This window comes from Bombina bombina, chromosome 7 (assembly GCF_027579735.1).
Source record: "Bombina bombina isolate aBomBom1 chromosome 7, aBomBom1.pri, whole genome shotgun sequence".
NCBI lineage: Eukaryota > Metazoa > Chordata > Amphibia > Anura > Bombinatoridae > Bombina > Bombina bombina.
Genome location: NC_069505.1, coordinates 12,540,317 through 12,555,505, shown reverse-complemented (window position 1 = coordinate 12,555,505; position 15,189 = coordinate 12,540,317). Strand labels below are relative to the sequence as shown.

General features: G+C 41.0%; 1 protein-coding gene across 1 annotated transcript in view; it reads right to left on the bottom strand.

Moving 5' to 3' along the window:
• Positions 1–7,345, bottom strand: part of MTA2 (metastasis associated 1 family member 2) — a gene marked incomplete in the record, with an annotated part of 127,897 nt that extends 120,552 nt beyond the window's left edge. The window contains 1 exon segment of the mRNA XM_053688834.1: positions 7,147–7,345. Within this exon segment, the coding sequence (XP_053544809.1) occupies positions 7,147–7,345 (199 nt within the window).
• Positions 7,346–15,189: the final 7,844 nt, after the last annotated feature.

Below are 15,189 nucleotides of genomic sequence, written 5' to 3'. Positions count from 1 at the left end.
GTGGTAACAGAGAACTCTTTTCCACGTTCACTTTCCACCCATGCGACCTCAGAAATGCTAGAACTATCTCTGTATGAGACTTTGCATTTTGAAAACTTGACGCTTGTATCAGAATGTTGTCTAGGTACGGAGCCACCGCTATGCCTCGTGGTCTTAGTACCGCCAGAAGAGAGCCCAGAACCTTTGTAAAAATTCTCGGGGCCGTAGCCAACCCGAAGGGAAGGGCTACAAACTGGTAATGCCTGTCTAGAAAGGCAAACCTTAGATACCGGTAATGATCTTTGTGAATCGGAATGTGAAGGTAGGCATCCTTTAAATCCACTGTGGTCATATATTGACCCTCTTGGATCATGGGTAGGATGGTTCGAATGGTTTCCATCTTGAACGATGGAACCCTTAGGAATTTGTTTAAGATTTTTAAATCTAAGATTGGTCTGAAGGTTCCCTCTTTCTTGGGAACCACAAACAGATTTGAATAAAACCCTTGCCCCTGTTCCGTCCGCGGAACTGGGTGGATCACTCCCATCACTAAGAGGTCTTGTACACATTGTAGAAATGCCTCTTTCTTTACTAGGTTTGTTGATAACCTTGACAGATGAAACCTCCCTTGTGGAGGAGAAGTCTTGAAATCCAGAAGGTATCCCTGATATATAATCTCCAGCGTCCAGGGATCCTGTACATCTCTTGCCCAAGCCTGGGCGAAGAGAGAGAGTCTGCCCCCCACTAGATCCGTCTCCGGAAAGGGGGCCCTGACTTCATGCTGTCTTAGGGGCAGAAGTAGGCTTTCTGGCCTGCTTGCCCTTGTTCCATGACTGGTTGCTTTTCCAACCCTGTCTGTAACGAGCAGTAGTTCCTTCCTGTTTTGGAGCGGAGGAAGTTGATGCTGCTCCTGCCTTGAAATTACGAAAGGCACGAAAATTAGACTGTTTGGCCTTTGATTTGGCCCTGTCCTGAGGAAGGGTGTGGCCCTTACCTCCAGTAATGTCAGCAATAATTTCCTTCAAGCCGGGCCCGAATAAGGTCTGCCCTTTGAAAGGAATGTTTAGCAATTTAGACTTAGAAGTTACATCTGCTGACCAGGATTTAAGCCAAAGCGCTCTGCGCGCCTGTATGGCGAATCCGGAATTTTTAGCCGTAAGTTTGGTTAAATGCACTACGGCATCCGAAACAAACGCATTAGCCAGCTTAAGGGTTCTAATCTTGCTCAGAGACTCATCCAATCGTGCTGTGCGAATCGTCTCTTCCAGAGACTCAAACCAGAATGCCGCTGCAGCAGTGACAGGCGCAATGCATGCAAGAGGCTGTAATATAAAACCTTGTTGAATAAACATTTTCTTAAGATAACCCTCTAATTTTTTATCCATTGGATCTGAGAAAGCACAGCTATCCTCCACCGGGATAGTGGTACGCTTGGCTAAAGTAGAAACTGCTCCCTCCACCTTAGGGACCGTCTGCCATAAGTCTCTTGTGGTGGCGTCTATAGGGAACATTTTTCTAAATATCGGAGGAGGGGAAAAAGGCACACCGGGTCTATCCCACTCCTTACTAATAATCTCTGTAAGCCTCTTTGGTATAGGAAAAACGTCAGTACACACCGGCACCGCGTAGTATTTATCCAGCCTACATAATTTCTCTGGGATTGCCACCGTGTCACAATCATTCAGAGCCGCTAACACCTCCCCTAGCAACACGCGGAGGTTCTCAAGCTTAAATTTAAAATTTGAAATTTCTGAATCCGGTCTCCCCGAATCAGAACCGTCACCCACAGAATGAAGCTCTCCGTCCTCATGTTCTGCAAATTGTGACGCAGTATCAGACATGGCTCTCGTGTCATCGGCGCGCTCTGTCCTTAACCCAGAACTGTCGCGCTTGCCTCTTAACTCTGGCATATTGTATAACACTTCTTTCATAAAATTAGCCATATCATGTAAAGTGATTTGTAAGGGCCTTGATGTACTTGGCGCCTCAATCTCACGCACCTCCCGAGCGGGAGACGAAGGTACTGACACGTGAGGAGAGTTAGACGGCATAACTGCCCCCTCGTTGTCTGGTGATAATTTTTTAAGCGGTACAGATTGATTTTTCAAAGTAACATCAATACAATTGGTACACATATTTCTATTGGGCTCCACAACGGCTTTTAAACATAATGAACAAGCAGATTCCTCTGTATCAGACATGTTTAAACAGACTAGCAATGAAGCTAGCAAGCTTGGAAAATACTTTCAATAAGTTTGCAAGCAATATAAAAACGCTGCAGCGCTTTTAAAAAACACAGTTGAGTAACTAAGGAATAATTCAGTTATAGTCAACAATTCTTTAAATGTATTAATTAGAAGAGGATTGCACCCATTAGCAACCGGATGATTAACCCCTCAGTACCCAAAAAAACGGATATCAAATTAATATAAAACGTTTTTATCACAGTCTAACACACTGTCACAGGTCTGCTGTGACTGATTACCTCCCTCAAAAAACGAATTTTGAAGACCCCTGAGCTCTCTAGAGACGTCCTGGATCAAGGAGGAAGAAGCAGGAAGACTGTGCTAGAATTTTAACTGCGCAACAAGGCGCTAAAAAGAGGCCCCATCCGCTCATTTACAACAGTGGGAGACCTGATATAACGGTTTCTATGCAGAAATATACGTTAGCCATGTGGAAAAAAATTCATGCCCAAAGGATTTATCACCAAAGTACCTCACAAAACGAATAACATGCCAGTAAACGTTTTAAAAATAAACTTCTTTAAATGTCATGCAAAGTTATTACTAAGCCTGAAACCAGTCGCTACCACTGCAGATAAGGCTTAAGCATTATTTCAGTATTAACAGTATTTTCACAGTCAAATTCTAGTCCCTAGAAAATAACTACTGTGCATACATTTATCAGCCTGATACCAGTCACTACTACTGCATTTAAGGCTGTACTTACATCATACGGGTAACAGCAGTATTTTCTTAGTCAATTCCATTCCCAGAAAATATTGTACTGCACATACCTCATTTGCGGTGGACCCCACATGCTATTCCCATGTTCTGAAGTTACCCCACTCCTCAGAATGTCGAGAACAGCCAGTGGATCTTAGTTACGCCTGCTAAGATCATAGAAAACGCAGGCAGTTTCTTCTTCCAAATACAGCCTGAGATAGAAAAAAACAGCACACTCCGGTGCCATTTAAAATAACAAACTTTTGATTGAAGAATAATTAAGTAAAAACTCCAACTCCTCCCGCGACCTCCTTCTTTGTTGAGGGTTGCAAGAGAATGACTGGATATGACATGTGAGGGGAGGAGCTATATAGCAGCTCTGCTTGGGTGATCCTCTTGCAACTTCCTGTTGGGGAGGAGAATATATCCCATAAGTAATGGATGACCCATGGATTGAACACACTTAACAAGAGAAAAGAGAGAAATCTACTGGCTGTGGTGAGGGCCAAAGAGGGAGAAACCTACCGGCTGTGGTGAGGGCCAAAAAAGAGAGAAATCTACCGGCTGTGGTGAGGGCCAAAGAGGGAGAAATCTACCGGCTGTGGTGAAGGCCAAAGAGGGAGAAATCTACCGGCTGTGGTGAAGGCCAAAGAGGGAGAAATCTGCTGGTGGCTGTGGTGAGGGCCAAATCTGCTGGTGGCTGTGGTGAGGGTCAAGGAGGGAGAAATCTGCTGGTGGCTGTGATGAGGTCCAAAGAGGGAGAAATCTGCTGGTGGCTGAGGTGAGGGCCAAAGAGGGAGAAATCTGCTGGTGGCTGTGGTGAAGGCCAAAGAGGGAGAAATCTACTGGTGGCTGTGGTGAGGGCCAAATCTGCTGGTGGCTGTGGTGAGGGCCAAAGAGGGAGAAATCTGCTGGTGGCTGTGGTGAAGGCCAAAGAGGGAGAAATCTACTGGTGGCTGTGGTGAGGGCCAAATCTGCTGGTGGCTGTGGTGAGGGCCAAATCTGCTGGTGGCTGTGGTGAGGGCCAAATCTGCTGGTGGCTGTGGTGAGGGCCAAATCTGCTGGTGGCTGTGGTGAGGGCCATAGAGGGAGAAATCTGCTGGTGGCTGTGAGGGCCAAACCAGGACATTAACATTACACTTTTTGCTTTCTGGAGACGTTTACATATAAACTATAAGCAGCCAATGTGAAAGGAACACAGTATTACTAATTATATATGGATATGACCCTGAATGTAGGTTGTTGTTTTTTTTTACTCAACCAATTATCAATTCATGATATGCAATTAACTTCTTTGCATCATTTTCCATAATTTTAAAATTAATATTTGTAATAAGACTTGAAAGACACTGGTTTCTAGGGTGCATCAAAAGGATACAATGGCTGATAAATAGCTCTCTATGATTGTATACATAGTAAGGGAGATACTTTACTGTTACTGCATTGTAGCTAGGCACGCAGAAATAGCACTGTCAACTCTGTTTGCGAGTCCTGCGCTATCATAGCCCTGGAAGCATCCACCGTGTCCTTAAGGGCTGGTATACTGCAGATTTTTAACATGAAGAATGTGCTATACAACTATTCCAATACCTAAAAAATCTCTATGCCCCTTTAAAGGAACATAGTAGCAATAAGACAATGTTGCAACACAATAAAGCATTTTCTTATTGCACTATTGTTTGCGTTTACCAAAAGGGGTTAAATGCAGACAGCTAAAGACTGCTATAGAGTTGCAATACACTGCTCAACACAGCTAGTGATTGGCAGACACTAATTTATCTTCCGATTGATTATTTAAAAAACCTCCAAAAAACGGTGAATATTAATTCAGCAGTTTTGACCATTTAAAAACCTAAACACCAGCGCCTGCATGCCTACATTATCAGGAATCAACTGGAAACAGTTCTTAATACAACATAACTGACTGGAGCATCTGAAAGTGAAAACTGTATACTTGTATAGATTTTACATGCCAAATATGAAAACAATCTACTCCAGAATTTGTATTGTTAAAAACAGATAATCCCTTGATTACCCATTCCCCAGTTTTGCATAACCAATACGGTTATATTAATATACATTTTACCTCTGTGATTACCTTGTATCTAAGCCTCTGCAGACTGCCCCTTTTCTCAGTTTTATTAATATACTTTTTACCTCTGTGATTACCTTCTATCTAAGCCTCTGCAGACTGCCCCCTTATCTCAGTTTTACTTCTGTAATTACCCTGTATCTAAGCCTCTGCAGACTGCCCCCTTATCTCAGTTTTACCTCTGTGATTACCCTGTATCTAAGCCTCTGCAGACTGCCCCCTTATCTCAGTTTTACCTCTGTGATTACCTTGTATCTAAGCCTCTGCAGACTGCCTCCTTATCTCAGTTTTACCTCTGTGATTACCCTATATCTAAGCCTCTGCAGACTGCCCCCTTATCTCAGTTTTACTTCTGTGATTACCTTGTATCTGAGCCTCTGCAGACTGCCCCATTAGTTCTTTTGACAGACTTGCATTTTAGCCAATCAGTGCCCTCTCATAAGTAACTCCGCAGACGTGAACACAATGTCCTATATGAAACACAAACACCCTGTAGCTGTGAAAAACTGTAAAATGAATCGACACAAGAGGCTACTTTCAAGGTTTTAGAAATTAGCAAATGAGCCTGTAAAGATATGAAAAGAAAGAGAGCGCAACCCACTCTAAGGGTAATATTGTTTTAATAAAATATACAGATAAAAACTAGTGCTATGAATGCACGTACAAGATAAAAGTTTAAACAGGCACAGTCATGTCACCACAGTCCGATTCGGCAGCGTCAGTGTGTATCTCCGATATTTGAGCGATCTGTGATTTCCTTCCTACACTTTCTGGAAAGTCTCAGGATCTCACGACAGATGCAGGGGAGTTTGCTGCAACCGAGCCGGTATCTTCTAACTGTGACGGGAGACAGTGTCCAAATCTCTACGCGTTTCGTCAGGCACCGGCCTGACTTTCTCAAGAGGATGTGTTTGTTCCGATAGCTGGTAATTTAAAAGTCACAAGAGAAGCGCGCCCTTAGCTTCTCAGTTTCTCATTGGGCTGACACTTCCCTTTGATAATCCGTTGTGAATGGCTGATTGTCCAGACAACTCCCATACTATATGGGCCAATAGTTAAAGTTCATTGTCGCTATTACAAGTATAAGGAAAAGAGATAATAAATAGCAGATTATATACAATTATATATCATAACAAAAAAACAAAGTATCAGTATCATAGAATAAAATTTAAATAAAAATTAAAATAAAAAGGACATATCAAAAGATTCAAATAGTTAATTTTTGAAAATTAATTGAATTTTTTGATTAAAATTATTGATTTTAAATAGTTTTTTAAAAAAGATTGCTTGGTAAAAGATATTTACTTGGAGCTATGCTATAGAAAATATTAAAAAATAGAATTTTATCACATAAATGCTTGCAGATCTAAGTCTATGTTCAGACCTTTATCGTTAATTGTATTTAAGGTCTGGAGCTCGTGAATCCAGAACATTTCATGTTGCCTAAGACTTCTAAGTCTATTTTTAGAACTATTGGGGGGTATCCAATCTAGCACCATAATTTTTAATCCCAATGGATCTGCTCCGTGATGACTTAAAAAATGGAGAGGGACACTATGATTTTCCATTTTATTTTTTATATTATTGTAATGTTCATTGAACCTATTTCTAATAAGTCTTTTTGTACGCCCTATATAATAACATTGGCAATTACATTTTAATAGATATACCACAAACGTGGATTTACATGAGAATTGATTTTTAACTTTAAAGGTCTTTGAATTGGTAATGTTATTAAAAGAATCACCTCTAATTATCTTATTACACATGTTACAATTCTTTGTACCACATGGCCAAGTTCCATTTGTTCTACTCAGCCAGTGTTTTTTCTCTATATGTGTCGGTCCATGTGTTTTAAATTTAGAAGGTGCTAAAATATTTTTAAAATCCTGATTCTTCTTATAAGTTATGGTTGGTTTATCTGGTAGTGTGTAACCCAATATAGGGTCAGAAGTTAAAATTCCCCAATGTTTGTTAAGGATATGTTCTATGTCTTTGCTTCCCTGATTATAGGTAGTGATGGACCTTGTACATCTATTTGGATTATTATCTTTGGGCATAAGCATTGTGGTTCTATCCATATTGGTAACCTTTCTTTTACAGAGGCCAATAGACTTTCTTTATAACCCTTATCTTTAAACCTAGAGTCCAGATCTTCAGACTCTTTCTCAAAATTTTCCAAGTAAGTGCAGTTTCTTCTTATTCGTTGATATTGTCCAAGTGGAATATTTTGTTTCCACCTGGGCAAATGTCCACTGCTGGCACTTAGGAAACCATTTTTATCCGTAGGTTTTCTGTAATTTCGTACGGCTATATTACTATTCATATCAACATATAAAATCAAATCTAAAAATTCAATGCTTTCTTTCTGTATTTTGCTAGTGAACTTAAGATTCATAGAGTTAGTATTAATATGTTCTATAAAATCATAAACAAATTGTTCCTTACCTTTCCAAATTATAATAATATCATCAATATATCGGAAATACATAATAAGATGTTTCGCATAAGGATTAGTTGACCAAATCTATTCTCAAAAAAATTCATAAATAAATTGGCATACGATGGGGTAAAGGTAGTCCCCATCGCCGTACCTTGTAACTGTAAATAAAATTCAGAATTAAATTCAAAATAATTATGTTTTAAAATAAAATCTATTCCTTTTAAAATAAAATCTATTTGTATTGGTGAAAGACTACTGTTATTATTTAGGCTTTCCTCCAATGCCTAATTGATGAGGAATGCAGGTATACAATGAGGTGACATCGCATGTTACCCATAAATAATCGCACTCCCATTTTTTACCCTCAAATATTTTGATGGTTTGAGTAGCATCTTTTAGGAAGGATTTATTAGTTTTAAGCAGTGGTTGTAAAAAATGATCAATCTAGCATGAAAGATTGTTGGTTAGAGAGCCAATTCCCGAGATAATTGGCCTTCCTGGTGGGTCCACCAAAGTCTTATGGACTTTGGGGAGATGGTAAAATATGGGGATCGGGGGATCTCTGTCCACCAGGAACTGAAATTCTTCATTGTTAAGTATACCGTTAGATTTGGCCTCTATAAGAATAGTATTTAGTTCTTTTACAAATTTATTGGTTGGGTTGTATGTTAGCTTTTTATAGGTATCCTTATAATTTAGTATTCTATTAGCTTCTTTTAAGTAGTATCGCTTAAGTAGTATCGCTTAAGAGTCAATTAGGCATTGAAGCATTGGAGGAAAGCCTAAATAATAACAGTAGTCTTTCACCAATACAAATAGATTTTATTTTAAAAGGAATAGATTTTATTTTAAAACATAATTATTTTGAATTTAATTCTGAATTTATTTACAGTTACAAGGTACGGCGATGGGGACTACCTTTACCCCGTCGTATGCCAATTTATTTATGAATTTTTTTGAGAATAGATTTATTTGGTCAAAAATGCGAAACATCTTATTAGGTATTTCCGATATATTGATAATATTATAATTTGGAAAGGTAAGGAACAATGTTTATGATTTTATAGAACATATTAATACTAACTCTATGAATCTTATGTTCACTAGCAAAATACAGAAAGAAAGCATTGAATTTTTAGATTTGATTTTATATGTTGATATGAATAGTAATATAACCGTACGAAATTACAGAAAACCTACGGATAAAAATGGTTTCCTAAGTGCCAGCAGTGGACATTTGCCCAGGTGGAAACAAAATATTCCACTTAGACAATATCAACGAATAAGAAGAAACTGCACTTACTTGGAAAATTTTGAGAAAGAGTCTGAAGATCTGGACTCTAGGTTTAAAGATAAGGGTTATAAAGAAAGTCTATTGGCCTCTGTAAAAACATAATTTATGCTTACCTGATAAATTCCTTTCTTCTGTTGTGTGATCAGTCCACGGGTCATCATTACTTCTGGGATATAACTCCTCCCCAACAGGAAATGCAAGAGGATTCACCCAGCAGAGCTGCATATAGCTCCTCCCCTCTACGTCAGTCCCAGTCATTCGACCAAGAATCAACGAGAAAGGAGTAACCAAGGGTGAAGTGGTGACTGGAGTATAATTTAAAAAATATATACCTGCCTTAAAACAGGGCGGGCCGTGGACTGATCACACAACAGAAGAAAGGAATTTATCAGGTAAGCATAAATTATGTTTTCTTCTGTTATGTGTGATCAGTCCACGGGTCATCATTACTTCTGGGATACCAATACCAAAGCAAAAGTACACGGATGACGGGAGGGATAGGCAGGCTCATTATACAGAAGGAACCACTGCCTGAAGAACCTTTCTCCCAAAAATAGCCTCCGAAGAAGCAAAAGTGTCAAATTTGTAAAATTTGGAAAAAGTATGAAGCGAAGACCAAGTTGCAGCCTTGCAAATCTGTTCAACAGAGGCCTCATTCTTAAAGGCCCAAGTGGAAGCCACAGCTCTAGTGGAGTGAGCTGTAATTCTTTCAGGAGGCTGCTGTCCAGCAGTCTCATAGGCTAAACGTATTATGCTACGAAGCCAAAAAGAGAGAGAGGTAGCAGAAGCTTTTTGACCTCTCCTCTGTCCAGAGTAAACGACAAACAAGGAAGAAGTTTGGCGAAAATCTTTAGTTGCCTGCAAGTAGAACTTGAGGGCACGAACTACATCCAGATTGTGTAAAAGACGTTCCTTCTTTGAGGAAGGATTTGGACACAAGGATGGGACAACAATCTCTTGATTGATGTTCCTGTTAGTGACTACCTTAGGTAAGAACCCAGGTTTAGTACGCAGAACTACCTTGTCTGAGTGAAAAATCAGATAAGGGGAATCACAATGTAAGGCTGATAACTCAGAGACTCTTCGAGCCGAGGAAATAGCCATTAAAAACAGAACTTTCCAAGATAACAATTTTATATCAATGGAATGAAGGGGTTCAAACGGAACACCCTGTAAAACGTTAAGAACTAAGTTTAAACTCCATGGTGGAGCAACAGCTTTAAACACAGGCTTGATCCTAGCTAAAGCCTGACAAAAGGACTGGACGTCTGGATTTTCTGACAGACGCCTGTGCAACAAGATGGACAGAGCTGAAATCTGTCCCTTTAATGAACTAGCTGATAAACCCTTTTCTAAACCTTCTTGTAGAAAAGACAATATCCTAGCGATCCTAACCTTACTCCAGGAGTAACCTTTGGATTCGCACCAGTATAGGTATTTCCGCCATATTTTATGGTAAATCCTTCTGGTAACAGGCTTCCTAGCCTGAATCAGGGTATCAATAACCGACTCAGAAAAACCACGTTTTGATAAAATCAAGCGTTCAATTTCCAAGCAGTCAGCTTCAGAGAAGTTAGATTTTGATGTTTGAATGGACCCTGTATCAGAAGGTCCTGTCTTAGAGGTAGAGACCAAGGCGGACAGGATGACATGTCCACTAGATCTGCATACCAAATCCTGCGTGGCCAAGCAGGTGCTATTAGAATTACTGATGCTCTCTCCTGTTTGATTTTGGCAATCAATCGAGGAAGCAGCGGGAAGGGTGGAAACACATAAGCCATCCTGAAGTTCCAAGGTGCTGTCAAAGCATCTATCAGAACTGCTCCCGGATCCCTGGATCTGGACCCGTAGCGAGGAAGTTTGGCGTTCTGGCGAGACGCCATGAGATCTATCTCTGGTTTGCCCCAACGTCGAAGTATTTGGGCAAAGACCTCCGGATGAAGTTCCCACTCCCCCGGATGAAAAGTCTGGCGACTCAAGAAATCCGCCTCCCAGTTCTCCACTCCCGGGATGTGGATTGCTGACAGGTGGCAAGAGTGAGACTCTGCCCAGCGAATTATCTTTGATACTTCTATCATTGCTAGGGAGCTTCTTGTCCCTCCCTGATGGTTGATGTAAGCTACAGTCGTGATGTTGTCCGACTGAAACCTGATGAACCCCCGAGTTGTTAACTGGGGCCAAGCCAGAAGGGCATTGAGAACTGCTCTCAATTCCAGAATGTTTATTGGTAGGAGACTCTCCTCCTGATTCCATAGTCCCTGAGCCTTCAGAGAATTCCAGACAGCGCCCCAACCTAGTAGGCTGGCGTCTGTTGTTACAATTGTCCAGTCTGGCCTGCTGAATGGCATCCCCCTGGACAGGTGTGGCCGATAAAGCCACCATAGAAGAGAATTTCTGGTCTCTTGATTCAGATTCAGAGTAGGGGACAAATCTGAGTAATCCCCATTCCACTGACTTAGCATGCATAATTGCAGCGGTCTGAGGTGTAGGCGTGCAAAAGGTACTATGTCCATTGCCGCTACCATTAAGCCGATCACCTCCATGCATTGAGCTACTGACGGGTGTTGAATGGAATGAAGGACGCGGCATGCATTTTGAAGTTTTGTTAACCTGTCTTCTGTCAGGTAAATCTTCATTTCTACAGAATCTATAAGAGTCCCCAAGAATGGAACTCTTGTGAGAGGAAAGAGAGAACTCTTCTTTTCGTTCACTTTCCATCCATGCGACCTTAGAAATGCCAGAACTAACTCTGTATGAGACTTGGCAGTTTGAAAGCTTGAAGCTTGTATTAGAATGTCGTCTAGGTACGGAGCTACCGAAATCCCTCGCGGTCTTAGTACCGCTAGAAGGGCACCCAGAACCTTTGTGAAGATTCTTGGAGCCGTAGCCAATCCGAATGGAAGAGCTACAAACTGGTAGTGCCTGTCTAAGAAGGCAAACCTTAGATACCGGTGATGATCTTTGTGGATCGGTATGTGAAGGTAAGCATCCTTTAAATCCACTGTGGTCATGTACTGACCCTCTTGGATCGTGGGTAAGATTGTCCGAATAGTTTCCATTTTGAACGATGGAACTCTTAGGAATTTGTTTAGAGTCTTTAAATCTAAGATTGGCCTGAAAGTTCCCTCTTTTTTGGGAACCACAAACAGGTTTGAGTAGAACCCTTGTCCTTGTTCCGACCACGGAACCGGATGGATCACTCCCATTGTTAACAGATCTTGTACGCAGCGTAGAAACGCTTCTTTCTTTATCTGGTTTGTTGACAACCTTGACAGATGAAATCTCCCTCTTGGGGGAGATAATTTGAAGTCTAGAAGGTATCCCTGAGATATGATCTCTAGTGCCCAGGGATCCTGAACATCTCTTTCCCAGGCCTGGGCGAAGAGAGAGAGTCTGCCCCCTACTAGATCCGGTCCCGGATCGGGGGCTCTCGGTTCATGCTGTCTTTGGGGCAGCAGCAGGTTTCCTGGCCTGCTTGCTTTTGTTCCAGGACTGGTTAGGCTTCCAGCCTTGCCTGTAACGAGCAACAGCTCCTTCCTGTTTTGGTGCAGTGGAGGTTGATGCTGCTCCTGTTTTGAAATTCCGAAAGGGACGAAAATTAGACTGTCTAGCCTTAGCTTTGGCCTTGTCTTGAGGTAGGGCGTGGCCCTTACCTCCCGTAATGTCAGCGATAATTTCTTTCAAACCGGGCCCGAATAAGGACTGCCCCTTGAAAGGTATATTAAGTAATTTGGACTTAGAAGTAACATCAGCTGACCAGGATTTTAGCCACAGTGCCCTGCGTGCCTGTATGGCGAATCCTGAGTTCTTAGCCGTAAGTTTGGTTAAATGTACTACGGCCTCCGAAATGAAAGAATTAGCTAGTTTAAGGACTCTAAGCCTGTCCGTAATGTCGTCTAGCGTAGAGGAACTAAGGTTCTCTTCAAGCGACTCAATCCAAAATGCTGCCGCAGCCGTAATCGGCGCGATACATGCAAGGGGTTGTAATATAAAACCTTGTTGAACAAACATTTTCTTAAGGTAACCCTCTAATTTTTTATCCATTGGATCTGAGAAAGCACAGCTATCCTCCACCGGGATAGTGGTACGCTTAGCTAAAGTAGAAACTGCTCCCTCCACCTTGGGGACCGTTTGCCATAAGTCCCGAGTGGTGGCGTCTATTGGAAACATCTTTCTAAATATTGGAGGGGGTGAGAACGGCACACCGGGTCTATCCCACTCCTTAGTAACAATTTCAGTTAGTCTCTTAGGTATAGGAAAAACGTCAGTACTCGCCGGTACCGCAAAGTATTTATCCAACCTACACAGTTTCTCTGGTATTGCAACAGTGTTACAATCGTTGAGAGCTGCTAAGACCTCCCCTAGTAGTACACGGAGGTTCTCCAATTTAAATTTAAAATTTGAAATATCTGAGTCCAATCTGTTTGGATCAGAACCGTCACCCACAGAATGAAGCTCTCCGTCCTCATGCTCTGCGAGCTGTGACGCAGTATCAGACATGGCCCTAGCATTGTCAGCGCACTCTGTTCTCACCCCAGAGTGATCACGCTTGCCTCTTAGTTCAGGTAATTTAGACAAAACTTCAGTCATAACAGTAGCCATATCTTGTAATGTTATCTGTAATGGCCGCCCAGATGTACTAGGCGCCAAAATATCACGCACCTCCCGGGCGGGAGATGCAGGTACTGTCGCGTGAGGCGAGTTAATCGGCATAACTCTCCCCTCGCTGTTTGGTGAAATTTGTTCACATTGTACAGATTGACTTTTATTTAAAGTAGCATCAATACAGTTAGTACATAAATTTCTATTGGGCTCCACCTTGGCATTGGAACAAATGACACAGATATCTTCCTCTGAGTCAGACATGTTTAACACACTAGCAAAAAACTTACAACTTGGTTATAATCTTTTTTAGCAAAAAAAAAAGGCACTGTGCCTCAAAGAGGTACTAACGATTAAATGACAGTTGAAATAATGAACTGAAAAACAGTTATTGCATCAAATTTTAAAAACAACACAACTTTTAGCAAAGGTTTGTTCCCATTAGTAAAAAACAACACTAATTAAATTTGTACATAAGAAAACAAAACAACGTTTTTTATACACAGTCACTATAAGAATTCTCACAGCTCTGCTGAGAGAATTTACCTCCCTTCAAAGAAGTTTGAAGACCCCTGAGATCTGTCAGAGATGAACCGGATCATGCAGGAAATATAAAAGTAGCTGACTGGAATTTTTTGATGCGTAGCAAAGAGCGCCAAAAACGGCCCCTCCCTCTCCCACACAGCAGTGAAGAGAAACGAAACTGTCACAATTAAAGCAAAAAACTGCCAAGTGGAAAATAATGCCCAAACATTTATTCACACAGTACCTCAGCAATGTAAACGATTCTACATTCCAGCAAAAACGTTTAACATGAGAATAGTTATTAAAAGGATTAGTGACCTTTAACACAGTAGTTCCGGTGAAATACCATCCCCAGAATACTGAAGTGTATACATACATGTCATTTTAACGGTATGGCAGGCTTTTCTCATCAATTCCATTCAGAAAATAAAAACTGCCACATACCTCAATGCAGATTCATCTGCCCGCTGTCCCCTGATCTGAAGCCTTTACCTCCCTCAGATGGTCGAGAACAGCAATATGATCTTAACGACTCCGGTTAAAATCATAGTAAAAAATCTCTGTCAGATTCTTCCTCAAACTCTGCCAGAGAAGTAATAACACGCTCCGGTGCTATTTTAAAATAACAAACTTTTGATTGAAGTCATAAAAACTAAGTATAATCACCATAGTCCTCTCACACATCCTATCTAGTCGTTGGGTGCAAGAGAATGACTGGGACTGACGTAGAGGGGAGGAGCTATATGCAGCTCTGCTGGGTGAATCCTCTTGCATTTCCTGTTGGGGAGGAGTTATATCCCAGAAGTAATGATGACCCGTGGACTGATCACACATAACAGAAGAAAGAAAGGTTACCAATATGGATAGAACCACAATGCTTATGCCCAAAGATAATAATCCAAATAGATGTACAAGGTCCATCACTACCTATAATCAGGGAAGCAAAGACATAGAACATATCCTTAACAAACATTGGGGAATTTTAACTTCTGACCCTATATTGGGTTACACACTACCAGATAAACCAACCATAACTTATAAGAAGAATCAGGATTTTAAAAATATTTTAGCACCTTCTAAATTTAAAACAACACATGGACCGACACATATAGAGAAAAAACACTGGCTGAGTAGAACAAATGGAACTTGGCCATGTGGTACAAAGAATTGTAACATGTGTAATAAGATAATTAGAGGTGATTCTTTTAATAACATGACCAATTCAAAGACCTTTAAAGTTAAAAATCAATTCTCATGTAAATCCACGTTTGTGGTCTATTAAAATGTAATTGCCAGTGTTATTATA